Source organism: Empidonax traillii, unplaced genomic scaffold, assembly GCF_003031625.1.
Source record: "Empidonax traillii isolate 1590-97213 ecotype Southwest subspecies unplaced genomic scaffold, ASM303162v1 scaffold12:size2584012, whole genome shotgun sequence".
Taxonomy (NCBI): Eukaryota; Metazoa; Chordata; class Aves; order Passeriformes; family Tyrannidae; genus Empidonax; species Empidonax traillii.
Genome location: NW_020955205.1, coordinates 1631075 through 1643520, shown reverse-complemented (window position 1 = coordinate 1643520; position 12446 = coordinate 1631075). Strand labels below are relative to the sequence as shown.

Sequence of the window (12446 nt, the reverse complement as noted above, 5' to 3'; positions counted from 1 at the left end):
TAGTGAGAGCACACGCTCCCAGCCCCGGGAGTAATCCCGTCTGAGCAGCAGCGTAGCCTGTTCATAACTAATCTTGGTGGTGTTAGTCGCAGGCAGTAATCCCCTGTGCCAGAGGAGAAGCCCAGCAGCTGCAGAGCAGAGGCTGCACCATCCCAGTGCTGTGGAACAGAGTGTTGTTTAAATATTCCATTAATTTTCACAGCAGGAGCATCGGAAGCGATGGCTGGGGGCTCGTGCAGCAGCGCAGTGTTGACGAAGGGCTGGAGCAGAACTGGTGTTGAAACATCACAATATTTTGGTGTCCTGTGTGCCCAAGGTCCAGGACACACCTCTTGCTGGGGTGGGTGCTGTGGCTGACTCCTCCAATACTGCTCCCAAATAATTGTGAGGAGAGTGTGTGCACGGGAGCAATTCCCGCAGAGCAGCTGTTCCCGGTACCCTGGTGGTGTGTCTGGCCTTAAATTGCAACAGTCCTTCGTGCCAGAGGTTTTGGCATTTGTTTTTAGCTGTAGTTTGTCTCCCAGCTGCCTCCCTCCCTGTCTCCCGTGTTCCCTGTGTGCTGCTGGCCGAGGTTTAGGGATGAGCAGGGGCACGGCTGTGTTAATCCTGGCCTTCTGTATCCATGAAACAAGCAGTTTAGTTTTAAATACCACCTCTTGGATGTGGCAGGCAGCAAAAGCAGGCAGCCCAGCTATTTCTGGTAGGAGCTTGTCATGCTGCTGGTGTCTCCTTTTCTTTTTTAAATGAACATGTTGAACCTGTAGCTGGAGGAAGCTGGAGCACAGCAAGGCAGGAGAAGGTGATAATACAGTATGATCCTAAACAACATGCTTTGTACACTGACAGTGCACTGCTGGGATACCTGGGGGAGTCTGACCTAGGGAATCTTGTTTTGGAAAAATGCAGTGCTAATGTGTTGGGAAATTGGAGAAGCCACAAACGAAACCCTCTTGTTCTTCATGGCCACGTGTTTTTTGGAGAGTGGTATTTGCTGGATCTGCCTTGTTGTGCTTAATAATCACTGCAGACCACTCGAGTTCCTTATTAATATGCCATAACTTATCCTGCAGTGTAGGGGGAACCTTCTGTCTTTTTAAAAAGTCAGCCAGAGACCACTACCTCAGCTGCCTCTCAGCCTATTAAGTGATTAATAGGTATTCCCAGAAGCCTTAATAAGTGGCCAAGTGGGCTGCTGTTGCAGAAGGTAGGACAAGACTTCAGGCTGATTTTAATTAAAGCTCTCTTAATGCTGTTGCTTGAGAAATGAAGGAAGTGGTGTTTCTGTGTACATCTGGCAGATCTCTGGGCTGAGTGAAGGCACCTTGTGTTGAAGAGCTCTGTGCTTTGCTGTCTGAAACTCGTAATTTAGACTTATAGGAGCTGGTATCATAACCAAGATAATCTAGAGATAAGATTGGTTTATTTACTGAGGTATATTTTTATCTTTGATTAAATTGCTCTAGGAATTGGGTCTAAGTGAGCTTTTAAGAGCTCCTTTAGGTACTGCTGCACGATACAGACTGAGTTCCAGGAAAAGATGTTGTGGAGACCCAAATGCAAAGCAGCCTAGAAAGATCAAAAACTAAACCCTGAAAGAGGCTGCTGCAGGAGCCTTTTGGTGAAGGAGATCTTTAAATTCCCATACAGCTTCTCGTTAGCAGGACTGACTTGGAGCAGATGAACTGCTTACTCCCCTTTCTGCCGGGCTGGATCAGGGATGGATGCTGTTGGAAAGCTGGTGGCATGTGGTTGTCAACCAGGCACCTCATGAATCACAATGAAGGGCTTGGATCCACATTACCTGGGAAACTGGTTCAGCTATGGACTGGGACCACACTTTCACCACGCTGTGTTTGGCAGTCCTCATTTCTGGTATTCTCTGCCCTATGCTGTGTAGATTTGCCATCCCAGCTGGTCTAACCTTTCCAAAGCTGCTTTTGTTCACATGGGCTTTTTAAGCTGGAAAAATTCTTAATTTGGCCTTAAACAATCTGTGCTGGCATTAGTAAGAGTCAGAACACGCTGCAGAAGGAGAGGAGTGTCACTTTTTATAGTATGAACCACAAAACTATTCTTTGTGCTTACATTTTCACCCGAGGGCTTTATTTCAGTGAAGATTTTGTTGGTGTTGGTGATGAAAGATGCTGCCCTGCTTTCCCCTCGTGCTAATGCAGCTGCTTGTGTGGTCAGGCAATCAAACAGATTGGGGGAAGCGATTCCATGAAAAAAAACAACTTAAAGGTAAAGAGAAAATCAGTTTCTGAGCCCGTATTTGCAGCACTGCAGCATAAAATGGCTGTACTGGGATGGACTGGGCGTGCATGGGTGGGGTGGGATCCTTGGGGGGGGGGGGGACACACACACAGCATCGGCTTTTGGCAGCTCCACGTTGTGGCTGTAGCTGGAGGGCTCAGGAAATCACATTGCTGGTTTCTGTCCTACTTTCCAACAGCTTCAGAGCATCCATTGAACATTGGCCCTCAGGCAAACTTCCATTTTGGTGTCAGATGGCAAAGTACACACAGCAGCTCTCAGGGGCTGCTCTTGTCTCCCTTGCATGGAAATGGTCCTAAAACTGAGCCCAGGGTGTGGATTTAGGGAGCTAAACCGGGGTTCTGGGGTGTAACAGAAGCCGTATGGTTTGTTGTGTTTCCCAGCTCATATAACCAAACCCTTGGCTGGTGGTACAGATTCAATTGGAAGAGAAACTTGTACACAAGTGAAAATCAGCTTTTATTTTCCATCCTATTTCTGACCTTTCTAATCTCTATTTCTTTCCTTAGCTATGTGGTTCTGTGAGTATTTTCTGGATCTTTTCTGTGCTTTGTGAACATCTGGGGAATTCCAAGGACTTTGTCGTCTTACACTGGCAGACACTTGTGTTCTAGGAGAGTTTTCAGCCCAAGTGTTGTGGTGGTCAGGGTTGGGACAAACAAGGAATACTCTTGCTCTGCAGGTAGTGTGGAGGTTGTGGCAAAAATGGGTAGGATGGATGGATGGAAATCAGCCCTTCCTGCGTTTTGCAGACATCCTGGGGTTGCATTGTGTGGGCACACTGGGTGTGGAGATGTTGGCACTTAATCATCTCGTGTGGTAGCAGTAACTGACCTGTTCCTTAAGTCTTCATCGAAATTTTCATTTTATATAGACACTTGGATTTACAGAAGTAGGGTTTTTTTTATTACTTTTCTGTCTGTCAAGTCTATCTTATGATAGTAACCATGTATTGTTTACACAGATGTTGTTATCAGACCCCCTGATTTCCCCTTTGCCTGTTCAAAACTCTGCTTGGTGTTCTCATACCAGTTTGGTTACTCAATTAATGTTTGGTTCTCCTTTCTTTCTCCAGAATCCAGCGACTATCACTCGAATACTGCTTAGCCATTTCAACTGGGATAAGGAGAAGCTGATGGAGAGGTAAGCAGCCACCTTGTGCTTCAGACCTGCAAGAAATGTTTGTTCCTGGGTTAATGTGAGGCTGGAGGAATGCACAGTGTGTGGCAGGAGAATCTCTTGTGTAAGCTCTAAATGTTCCCCCTTTCCCAGCTAAGAGTGACTCCTGGTTTAAATGTTATTAATCCCTATTAGAGTGAGAAGTTGTGGAAGTTGCCTATTGGAAAGAGGGATTTCCAGTTTGAACACATACAGGCAAAGCATTTGGACAGGCTCTGGAAAAAAGCAAGCAGGAACAGGTTCCTGTTATCTTGCAAGTGTTTTGGGTTTGGGTTTAGCTGCTCTTGCCTGTCATGCTGGCATGTGTATTCCTGACATGTTTATTTACTAGTCTGGCCAAGACTAAATTGCTCCTGACTGATAATGTTCCTGCCTTGTCTTCATCTTTGCAGCTTCAGGTTTTCTTCAGTGTGTTTGTAACTAATGGCTTGAATTTTGCCTCTCCCTCCCCCTCAGAGCAGAGTGTTTTATGTTTGTTTCTCATCTTTGATTCCCATTTGGGGAAATTTGCTGGTAAAGGTACTTTTTATAGTTTGTTGTTGCACAGTGGAGGCCAAATCCAACTGCTGTGTGGTTTTTTCAATGCCAGTGTTGGTGTTGAAGACAATTGAGGGAGCTGCAGGATTCTATTTACTTCAGAAGGTGGGGGAGGGAATTAATGTGGACCAGAAGGAGCAGTAAAGACTGTAAAGGGTCTTACTGGTTGTTGTGGTCTTTGCTGGTCTTAACAAGTGTTAAATGGCCAGTGAGTGGGTAGTGAGGGCAGAAGGACTCAGGGCCTGGTAGGATTGTTTGTTTGACTTTCTCCTAATTACCATTTCCTTTGCCAGATAATCAGGGAATGGGAAGATGGGAGCTCTGTGGTCTGTAAACCAGGAGCAGTTGGTGGTGGGATGAATGATAAATGTCACTTAACTGACCCCCTGTAGTTCGGTGCTCTGTCACCCAGGGAAGGAGGAGTGACAGGTTTTCAGACTGTTTGTAATTATTTTGGAGTATAAATATTTCTGCTATCCTGGGCTAATGGATTTAGGACACCTTTAGGCCCCTTTGTAGAACATTTTCGGTGATGGTGCTCAGGTATCTCTCACGTTTTGTTTAACCTGGATTTTTTTCTTTTTCTGAAGTGATTGTGTTTTTTACAGCTTTCTAGTCCTTGCTTTATTTTCCTGAGATTGACCTCTTTGAGTTAATGTTGGAAGTCTGAAAGCTTTGTGTTACAAATATAGCCACTATTTAACTCTGGCTGCAGCTGTTAAACATTCTGATTTAGTTCCTGCTCTGCAATGTGTGTCCACTTCTTTGTTTGAGTTTCTTGGGCTGGTTCTCTTGGTCAGGCTAAAGTTCACCCTCCTTGGCTGCCTCCATCTCCCAGTGAGGTGCCTCTCCACAAGTGCTGCTGAAATGTCATCCCTTTATTTAGTAGGTTTTGTCCCTTCTCACTGAAAGCTTGTTTAAGGCTGCCATCAATTTAAAAAATAAAAATTGGGCTGTGGTTTTTTTTCAAAGGGAGGTGTCAGCCGGTTCCATGTGAGGTGCTGTTGTTAAGGCTTTTACAGTTTTCAACAAAACACTTTAAGTGCCCATTAATAGTTACAAATCCCCAGGTAAACACACTCATTAAAATACTTACCTTAATTCTATAGGATTACCCCTGTGAATAATGGAATAACCCTTGCTTATGCAGACCTGTTGCGCACTGGTCACAGATTTGGTGCTGATTGATGTCTTGTGTTAGAAAAACACAAAAACGAGATCTCTGGAGTACCTGGTGTTGCCTTCTGTCACTTCTTCACCGAATAACTTCATGAACTCTTTTGGAGTGCTCAGCTGTGTTAGAGCTCATAGGGCTCAGGAGGATTTTGTGATTGCTCTGGTGATAGGTGAGGTTTAAGCAGGGAGGGGAACCCCCAAAACATGCATTTTACTTGAAAGTCCGTGTTGTTCAGTGGTGTGTATTTACAGTACTCTGTCAGTGCCTGTTTTACCTTAGCTCATGGTGAGTCAGCATGACCTCACAGCAGCCCTATCAAACCTGGCCTGGAGTAAAGCACACAAAGTGGCTTCTTTTTGGATAAGTGGTGAGCTCTGAGCTCGTGACATGAAAATTTCCGTGTTTTAAACCACTTTTTTTTTTTTTTTGGCCTTGTTTTTAACGAGCAGGTTGTTATTGTCTGGGCCACCTTTGTCACAGAATAATTGCACGGTGGTGGTGAGAGGGCAGATGTGTAACAGGTCTACTTACCATGGAGTAAGAGCCACAATTAAAAAAACTGCCCCGTCCCACTGGTGAAACACTTAATTATTTGTGTTGGAAAGCAGAACTGGGGGGTTGGAGTGGATGGAAGTGGGTAGTGGAAGAAGTACTCAGGTTCAGTCTCTGATATGCTGCATGTTTTTTGGAGAATAAAGATGTCAAAAATTGTTTTCCTGTGCCTCACAGGTTTGATTCACATAGACAGGAGAGCAGCAGGTGCAGAATGACCAGGGAACCTCAGACAGAGCTGAAGGAGGTGCTTTAGCTTTGAACTTCATCCCCATTACCTTCCAGTTTTACTGGGGCTGATGGTGTCCATCCCTCCTGAGGGGAGTTTTGGGGATGAACCTGCTGATGATGAAGAGATTAAAATGTAGCTTTCCTGCTTTCTGTGCCTCCCCCAGTCATTTTGCTAAAGGCAAAGTGTCTCAGCTGCACCCAAGGCCTGATTTCTTCCCTGGAGGCACAAGCAGAGCAGCAGCCCCTTACAGGTGCTTATCTAGGTGGGTACATGTCCCTGCTCCCTCTGAGCAAAGGAAGGATGCCAGGATGGCCCAGACTGACTCTTCTCTAGGTACCAGGTGCTTTCTTTGGGGCAAAAATGTCCTTTTCACCATCCAACAGAGGCTGAACAGATGAGAAACGGTGTATGGCAGGAGTTTAGATGTGGAGATCTCTTTTATTGTGAGTGTACTGATGTTCTGACACTCACAAATGCTCTTTCGTGGAAATAAAATATCTCAAAGTGTGTACTAGAAGCATTTTTTTTTTGCAGTGAAAAGGCTTTTTATCTTTGATACTCCCATGGATAGGATTTGATTATGTCTAGAAAACGGCGATTAGGCAGTTAGAGACAGCAGGAGGAAATTCTGAGGAGATAAAGGAGCTGACAGCTTGATCCCTCTGCCAAAAAGACTTGAGACTGTTATAGATTTGGTCTTGGTGAGCAGAAGGACTTGAAAATAATTCACTGGTTTGTCCATTAATTTTAAAATAGCAGAAACCCCACCTTAGTGGTGAAGAGAATACATATTGAAGAATTGACATAACAAATCCTCATGTCTCAGAAGGGCTGGATTTACTCAGTATCTGCATTGAGAAGGGAGAGGAGGCTGTTAAAGGTCCTGTGCTTCTCCTTAGGATGAAAATAAGGATGAAGGTACAAAGAACCAACCCTTTAACAGAGGGAATTCGAGGAAAAATCCAAATCCTTGGAGATCCTAGATGGAACCTGTTAGTAAATCCCTGATCAGTTAATTTTGGGAGGAATGTTGGTGTCAATTAATTTCCTTGGCATGAATCTGGAGGCATTTGGTTCAGAGGAGGATCCAGGGAAAAATCCAGACAGCTGGGAGGATCCCAGCAATGGAAATGGTATAAATGGAGCTGCTGACACAGAGGAGCTCTGGAGAAAGGTAGACGTGGTTTGGGGTGCATTGGGTGAGATCTGCAGCAGAAAGACATGTGAAACCGTAGGAATCACGTTCATATCTTGGCTGGGATTGCATTAGTTTTGGCTCCTTGGGCTTAAGGAGGATGAATGGGAATGGAAGTTGGTGGTTGAGAAGGTTTGCTGGGCCAGGGAAGCGGGGGATGTCAGGGAGGAGCTCATCTGCTGTGGTGGGAAAGGGTTAGAGCTGCTGCCTGGGAGTCCTTGGAGCAAAGAGCACAGGAGGGGCAAAGGGAGATCTGCCTGCATGGATGGGCTGTGCTGATACTGGAGCAAGGGGGGAAAAGGGATGGTGATTGGAATTAGGATTCGTTCCTAACCATTGAAGGAATTGGCACAGTCTTCCCTCTGAGCCCTTGGTGTGTTTGCATAAGGAGTGGTGGAGCAGTTGGAGAGCTTTATTCCACAGTATCCATTGGAGTTGTGTGTTTGCAGTGAAATCCAGGTTTTCTTCTGCCTTTCCTAGGGTGTTTGTGGCCCAGTGACAGAACAGTTTTGAGTCTGACACACACGTTCAAATAGTTGTGGAAATTACTTGCATGAAAAGAAAACAGCATGGGGAAGCAGGAATACTATCCATGGGTATTCACAAGGAGTGAGTAATTTGAGGTGAAAAAAAGTCAAGTTCCTGACATGGATATTCACCCTTAGAGACCAGCCCTCCATTACAAATACCTCTGGTATTTCCATAAGCATTTAGCTGGCCCTGAGTGGCAGGATTCGAGGTGCATCATTTGTCTTCAAAACTTCTCCTTGCAAACCTTACAAACCCCCAGCTGTGTCTGCTCTCCCCAAATGGAGCATGTCCTGTGCTGGTCCTGCTGCCTGGAAGAGCAGTTGGAAGTTGGAGCAGCAGGAAACCTTTTGTGGAGTTAATATTTACCTCTTAATAAACAAATACTGCCTGTCATGGGACTGCACTGAATGTACATGCTAAAATTTTCTAAATATACAGTTTTATATATTTATATTTAAACATAATATATAGATTTCTAAATATAATCCTCAAGGCAAACACGATAACTTGGTTGAGTTAAATCCCTGAGCTAACACTGAGGAACAGCGGCAAAGCCTCACGGATGCTGCCGTGCCAGAATTCACCACCTCCTCCCAAGTTCAGGGTCCTGAAATTTAAGGTCTAAAATATGTGAACTGCATCGAGAAACATGTGAAACAGCAGGAAAATTAATATCTTTTAATTGTTAGTCAGGTCTTGTTGGTGGGTAGTGCTGTGAGGGAGCTGGGGAATGACTGACTGGGTTTGACTGGGGGATGTATGTGCAGGTGATGGAGCTGGTTAATTGTCTGATTTAATGAGTTCTTCGCAGCTGCTGCAGCTGGAGAAAGATGTGAAAGATCCAGGGAAGAGGCAGAGCTGCCTAACAACAATTCTTTCCAGTCTGGTCCTTCTCCCCAAGTTGAGGAGCTTTTTGTAAGCCTTTAAAGCAAACCAGTATCTTTTCTCTTAAGGGAATAGGAAATAGAAAGAAAGTGGTCTTTTGTCTCCCCCCAACCAATTCTGCATCCTCTTTTCCACAAGGTACCTAATCTTTGGAAGCATTGTAAGCCTGAAATTGCATTTTTTAGGAGGTTGTTACAATACCTCAGGTTGACCGGAGACAAAAGATACTCAAATGGCTGGTGATTAGAATATTAGGAAAAATGGAAGGCTTAAACTGGAAAGAGAATGGAAGTTGGAGCTCTCAAACCTGTGCTTGAGGATGGACTGCAAAGTAGGATGTTCTTGATCTGGTTTTCCTGTCCAGGAGTTATAACGCAAAGCAGTCACTGGGGAGAATCAGGAATTACTTGAAATGCAGCTGAAGAATTGATGGCACTTGAATTTCAGGACTGTGCAATTCAAGTGAGAATCTCTGAGGTGATGGAGTTGTCCAATACTCACCTCTGTGGTGTGTTAGTGAAGAGTTTGTTAGAAGTAGTGGGTTTGCGAGTTTGGAAGTACTAAAAGTAACATTTAACTCCCAAATAGAATGGGACAATGACTTACAGAGAAGGGAGTGAAATTTTCCTTGTCTCTTGTGTCGTGCAGGTACTTTGATGGCAACTTGGAGAAGCTCTTTGCAGAGTGTCATGTAATTAATCCAAGTAAAAAATCCCGGACGCGCCAGATGAACACGAGGTCATCAGCCCAGGATATGTCCTGTCAGATCTGCTATCTGAACTACCCAAACTCGGTGAGTACCTGACCAGCAACTCCCCAGATTGCCCATCTGAAACTTAATATTCTTCTGCAGAATGCCCATGAGGGTGCTGGGGCCTGGGCAGCAATGTAGGAAAGCTCAGAAAAAAGCAAGCAGGTGACTTTTGAGAAGTGCAGATACCAGTTGAGATGTGCAAATAAAATGGTACATGAAAGAAAAAATATGTGGAAAGCACCATGGGCATAGAGTGACAGGGCAGGAAACAGCTTTTAAAAGTGGTAAATAATGATGTAACATAGTCAGACTAGAAAGTCTGGAATAAAACTGAGTAGAAGTAAAATGTGGCTGTCTTTGGATCTGCTCATGTTTGCACAACGCCCTCTCAGTGGGAGGGAATGAGGGTGGCAGTGCCTGCTGGGGCTCTGGGTCAGCCTCCTGATGTCTGTTGGGTGGGTGATGGTGGGTCTTCTTTTTGTGGCTGTTGACAAAATGGAAGCATTCCCATCCTTTGATAACTCGTCCAGGCTCTGCTGTGATTTCCCGGGGGCAGGACATGCTGGTGGGAGATCCCAGGAGAAAAGGAAACGAGTGGGAAGGCTCAAACAGGAGAGTTAATCCATGGCTTTGCCAAAAGGCAGGATGACACAGTGAGGGATTGTTCCTTGGTTGGAACCTGCCCTTCCTGGGGGAGCTGTCCTGCCCCTCCAAAACACCCTCAAACAGACAAAAGGCTTCATTCTGCTCTGGGTGGGATGGGAACCACGATGAGCTTTTTGGGGCTCAGGAGCAGCCTGGGGTAAAGCACCCTGGCTGTTCTGGATCAGGCAGAGCTGAGCAAAGCCCAATTTCAGGCCTCACGTTCTCAGCCTTGAGGTCACTGTTGCTCTTGGGTCAGGAACCACAAGGCTTTGAGTGTCTCCTCTTAAGCCTCGTGTGCACTGACCCTCCCGCTGGGAGAGTAGCTGGAAAGGTAAGTGGTTGCTTGCCTTGTATAAAGAAAGACAAGCTTGAGAAATTTGTTTGACCCTCTACCTCGTGCTAAAATCCTTCTGTTTAAACACTGCAGGCTTTCCACGATAAGGAAATAAGTTTGATTTTAGGCTATGCAGCATTTTAAATGAAAATAGGAGGAGGGCTGAGCGAGAAAAATGGAAGGAGACATCTCAGTGTCCATCTCCAGAAAAAGGCCTTATGGAAACTTCAGATTTAGTGTCATGTTCTTAATATATTATTCTCCCCTTTTAGATGTAGTTGCTGTCCTGGCTGGAGGTGCAGCTCACAGCTGACAGGCCTCCCCTCTTGCTGGGGGTACCTGTGGTGCCTGGGAAGCAGCTCTCTGGCTCCTGACAGCCACTACACAAAGCACACTAACACTTTTGAGTTTGTAGCTCAAATAAAGTGTTAAAAATAGTAGTGGCCTGGTTGTTAGAAGAGCAGATTTTTAGCTGGACCAGTGGGAAGTGGCAGGTGAGCAGGGTTGTCTCTGGAGTTGGTGTTAAGACACATCAGAGGGGAACCTCTGTTTCTTTGGCATACATTAAAGTTGGAGCCTGTAGGAAAAGGCCGAAATGTCTGTGTCTGAAAGGTGACTGAAATCTGTTTTGAAGCTCTTTTAGTTAATATGAATTATAAATTCTAGGATTAAGTTTACGTTCAGTACCTAACCTAAAATCTCCAGTTTGAAAATCCTCTTGCAATGGTCAGCTGATTTTTTTTTCCACGTAAAATCTGTATTTTTTTTCCTGAGATCCCCTTTCAGCCTATGGAAATCTGAGAGTTTGGAGTTGTTAAGAAGTTTTGCAGGGTACAGTTATTGCAGGAATGTCAGAGTCTTGAATATTCCCCCTCTCGTGGGGTCCTTGCAGGTGGTATTTGTCTACAAGGTCTCTGTAGCTCCAGTCATCTCCATAGAACTGTGGGCTGAGGTTTTGGGAAGCAAAAGGAGGCATTTGATGCTCTTACCCTGCAAGTTTGAAAACCTCAGGGAGATATTTTACCCTTGCTGTGTCCCCATGAAGCAGTGCTGAGTCCCAGCAGTTATTTTGGGTGAAACCCTTGCTGGTAAGACAGGAATGAGCAGGCCATGGCTTTGCCTCTCTCCTCTCTTGCATCCCACCCTCAGGTTCCTTGGGGGGCCAGGCTGCAGGGTGGGGGTGTTTTTGGGAACACCCTGCTGTTGTCCAGACTGTGGGTGATGAGCACAGACGGGGTGACAGCAGAGCTGCCTCAGGAGCCACTGCTCCCCTTGCACTCGGGGTTTTATGTCAACCCTTTTGCTTGGCTCCCTTGACATCTGCTGTCAGCTGAGCCAAAAATAATTGGGAACTCCCTCAAAGTAAAGAAAAGTGTCGAGAGATACTCTGAATTCCTTGCAGCCTGGGAGGAAGTGTGGTGGCTGCCTTTCTGGGGGCATTTAGCAAACCTTTTCCCTGCCTGAAATAATCAGAACAAGCCTTAAGTGAAGAAGATTTGTGTTCTGTGGTGGTTCCTGGTGTGTGCCTGCTGTAGGAGTGTTTGGGTTCATTAAGGGCTGATCCCCTTGTCTGTGCTTGCCTCTCCTCACATGTGGAGAAGCCACAATTCTGGGAAGAGTCAGTGCTGTCTTTGGGATGGTTGCATGCTGTGGCATCCCAAAAGTTACAGATGTTGATACTTGTCAGTGATATTCCTGCAGCTCCAGGGGATGTCACTTGGGCACAGCAGCACCTGTAGAGCATCAGATCCCTCGTTAGCTGGCTCAGTGAAGGTTCAGGAATTGGAATGTCTCTGTTCAGCCTGGTGTTCCTCCATGCAGGTGTTGGGCTCCTCTCTGATTCTTTGCTGTTTTTGTTGGGGTGGATGTCTGTGTTTGAGATGCTCAGCTCCCTTCAGTGACTGGTGAGGTCACAGTGATCCGTGTTGCTGCTCGCAGGTTCCAGCCTGTGCTGGTGGCAGGAGCCAGACCAGTGTGAATCACAGCCCGGGAGCCCGTGGGAAGGAGGTGCTGACAGGCACCTTCCCTCAGCAAAACCCAGCTGAGACACCAGCGTGGGAGGGACAAAATAAATCTGTGATGGTCAAGGAGGCGGTTTGGGAAGAATATTTTCTTAAAATGGACTCCCCTTTTCCTCCATCCTACTGCTGT

The 12446-nt window shown here is 45.7% G+C and overlaps 1 protein-coding gene across 7 annotated transcripts in view; it reads left to right on the top strand.

Moving 5' to 3' along the window:
• ARIH1 (ariadne RBR E3 ubiquitin protein ligase 1) overlaps positions 1–12446 on the top strand; it is a 50495-nt gene that overhangs the window by 18618 nt on the left and 19431 nt on the right. For all 7 annotated transcript variants that reach the window (XM_027889053.1, XM_027889008.1, XM_027889046.1 and 4 more), the window contains exons 2-3: positions 3350–3417; positions 9211–9355. In XM_027889053.1, coding sequence (XP_027744854.1) covers positions 3350–3417; positions 9211–9355 — 213 coding nt within the window. The remainder of the gene's footprint in view (positions 1–3349; positions 3418–9210; positions 9356–12446) is intronic.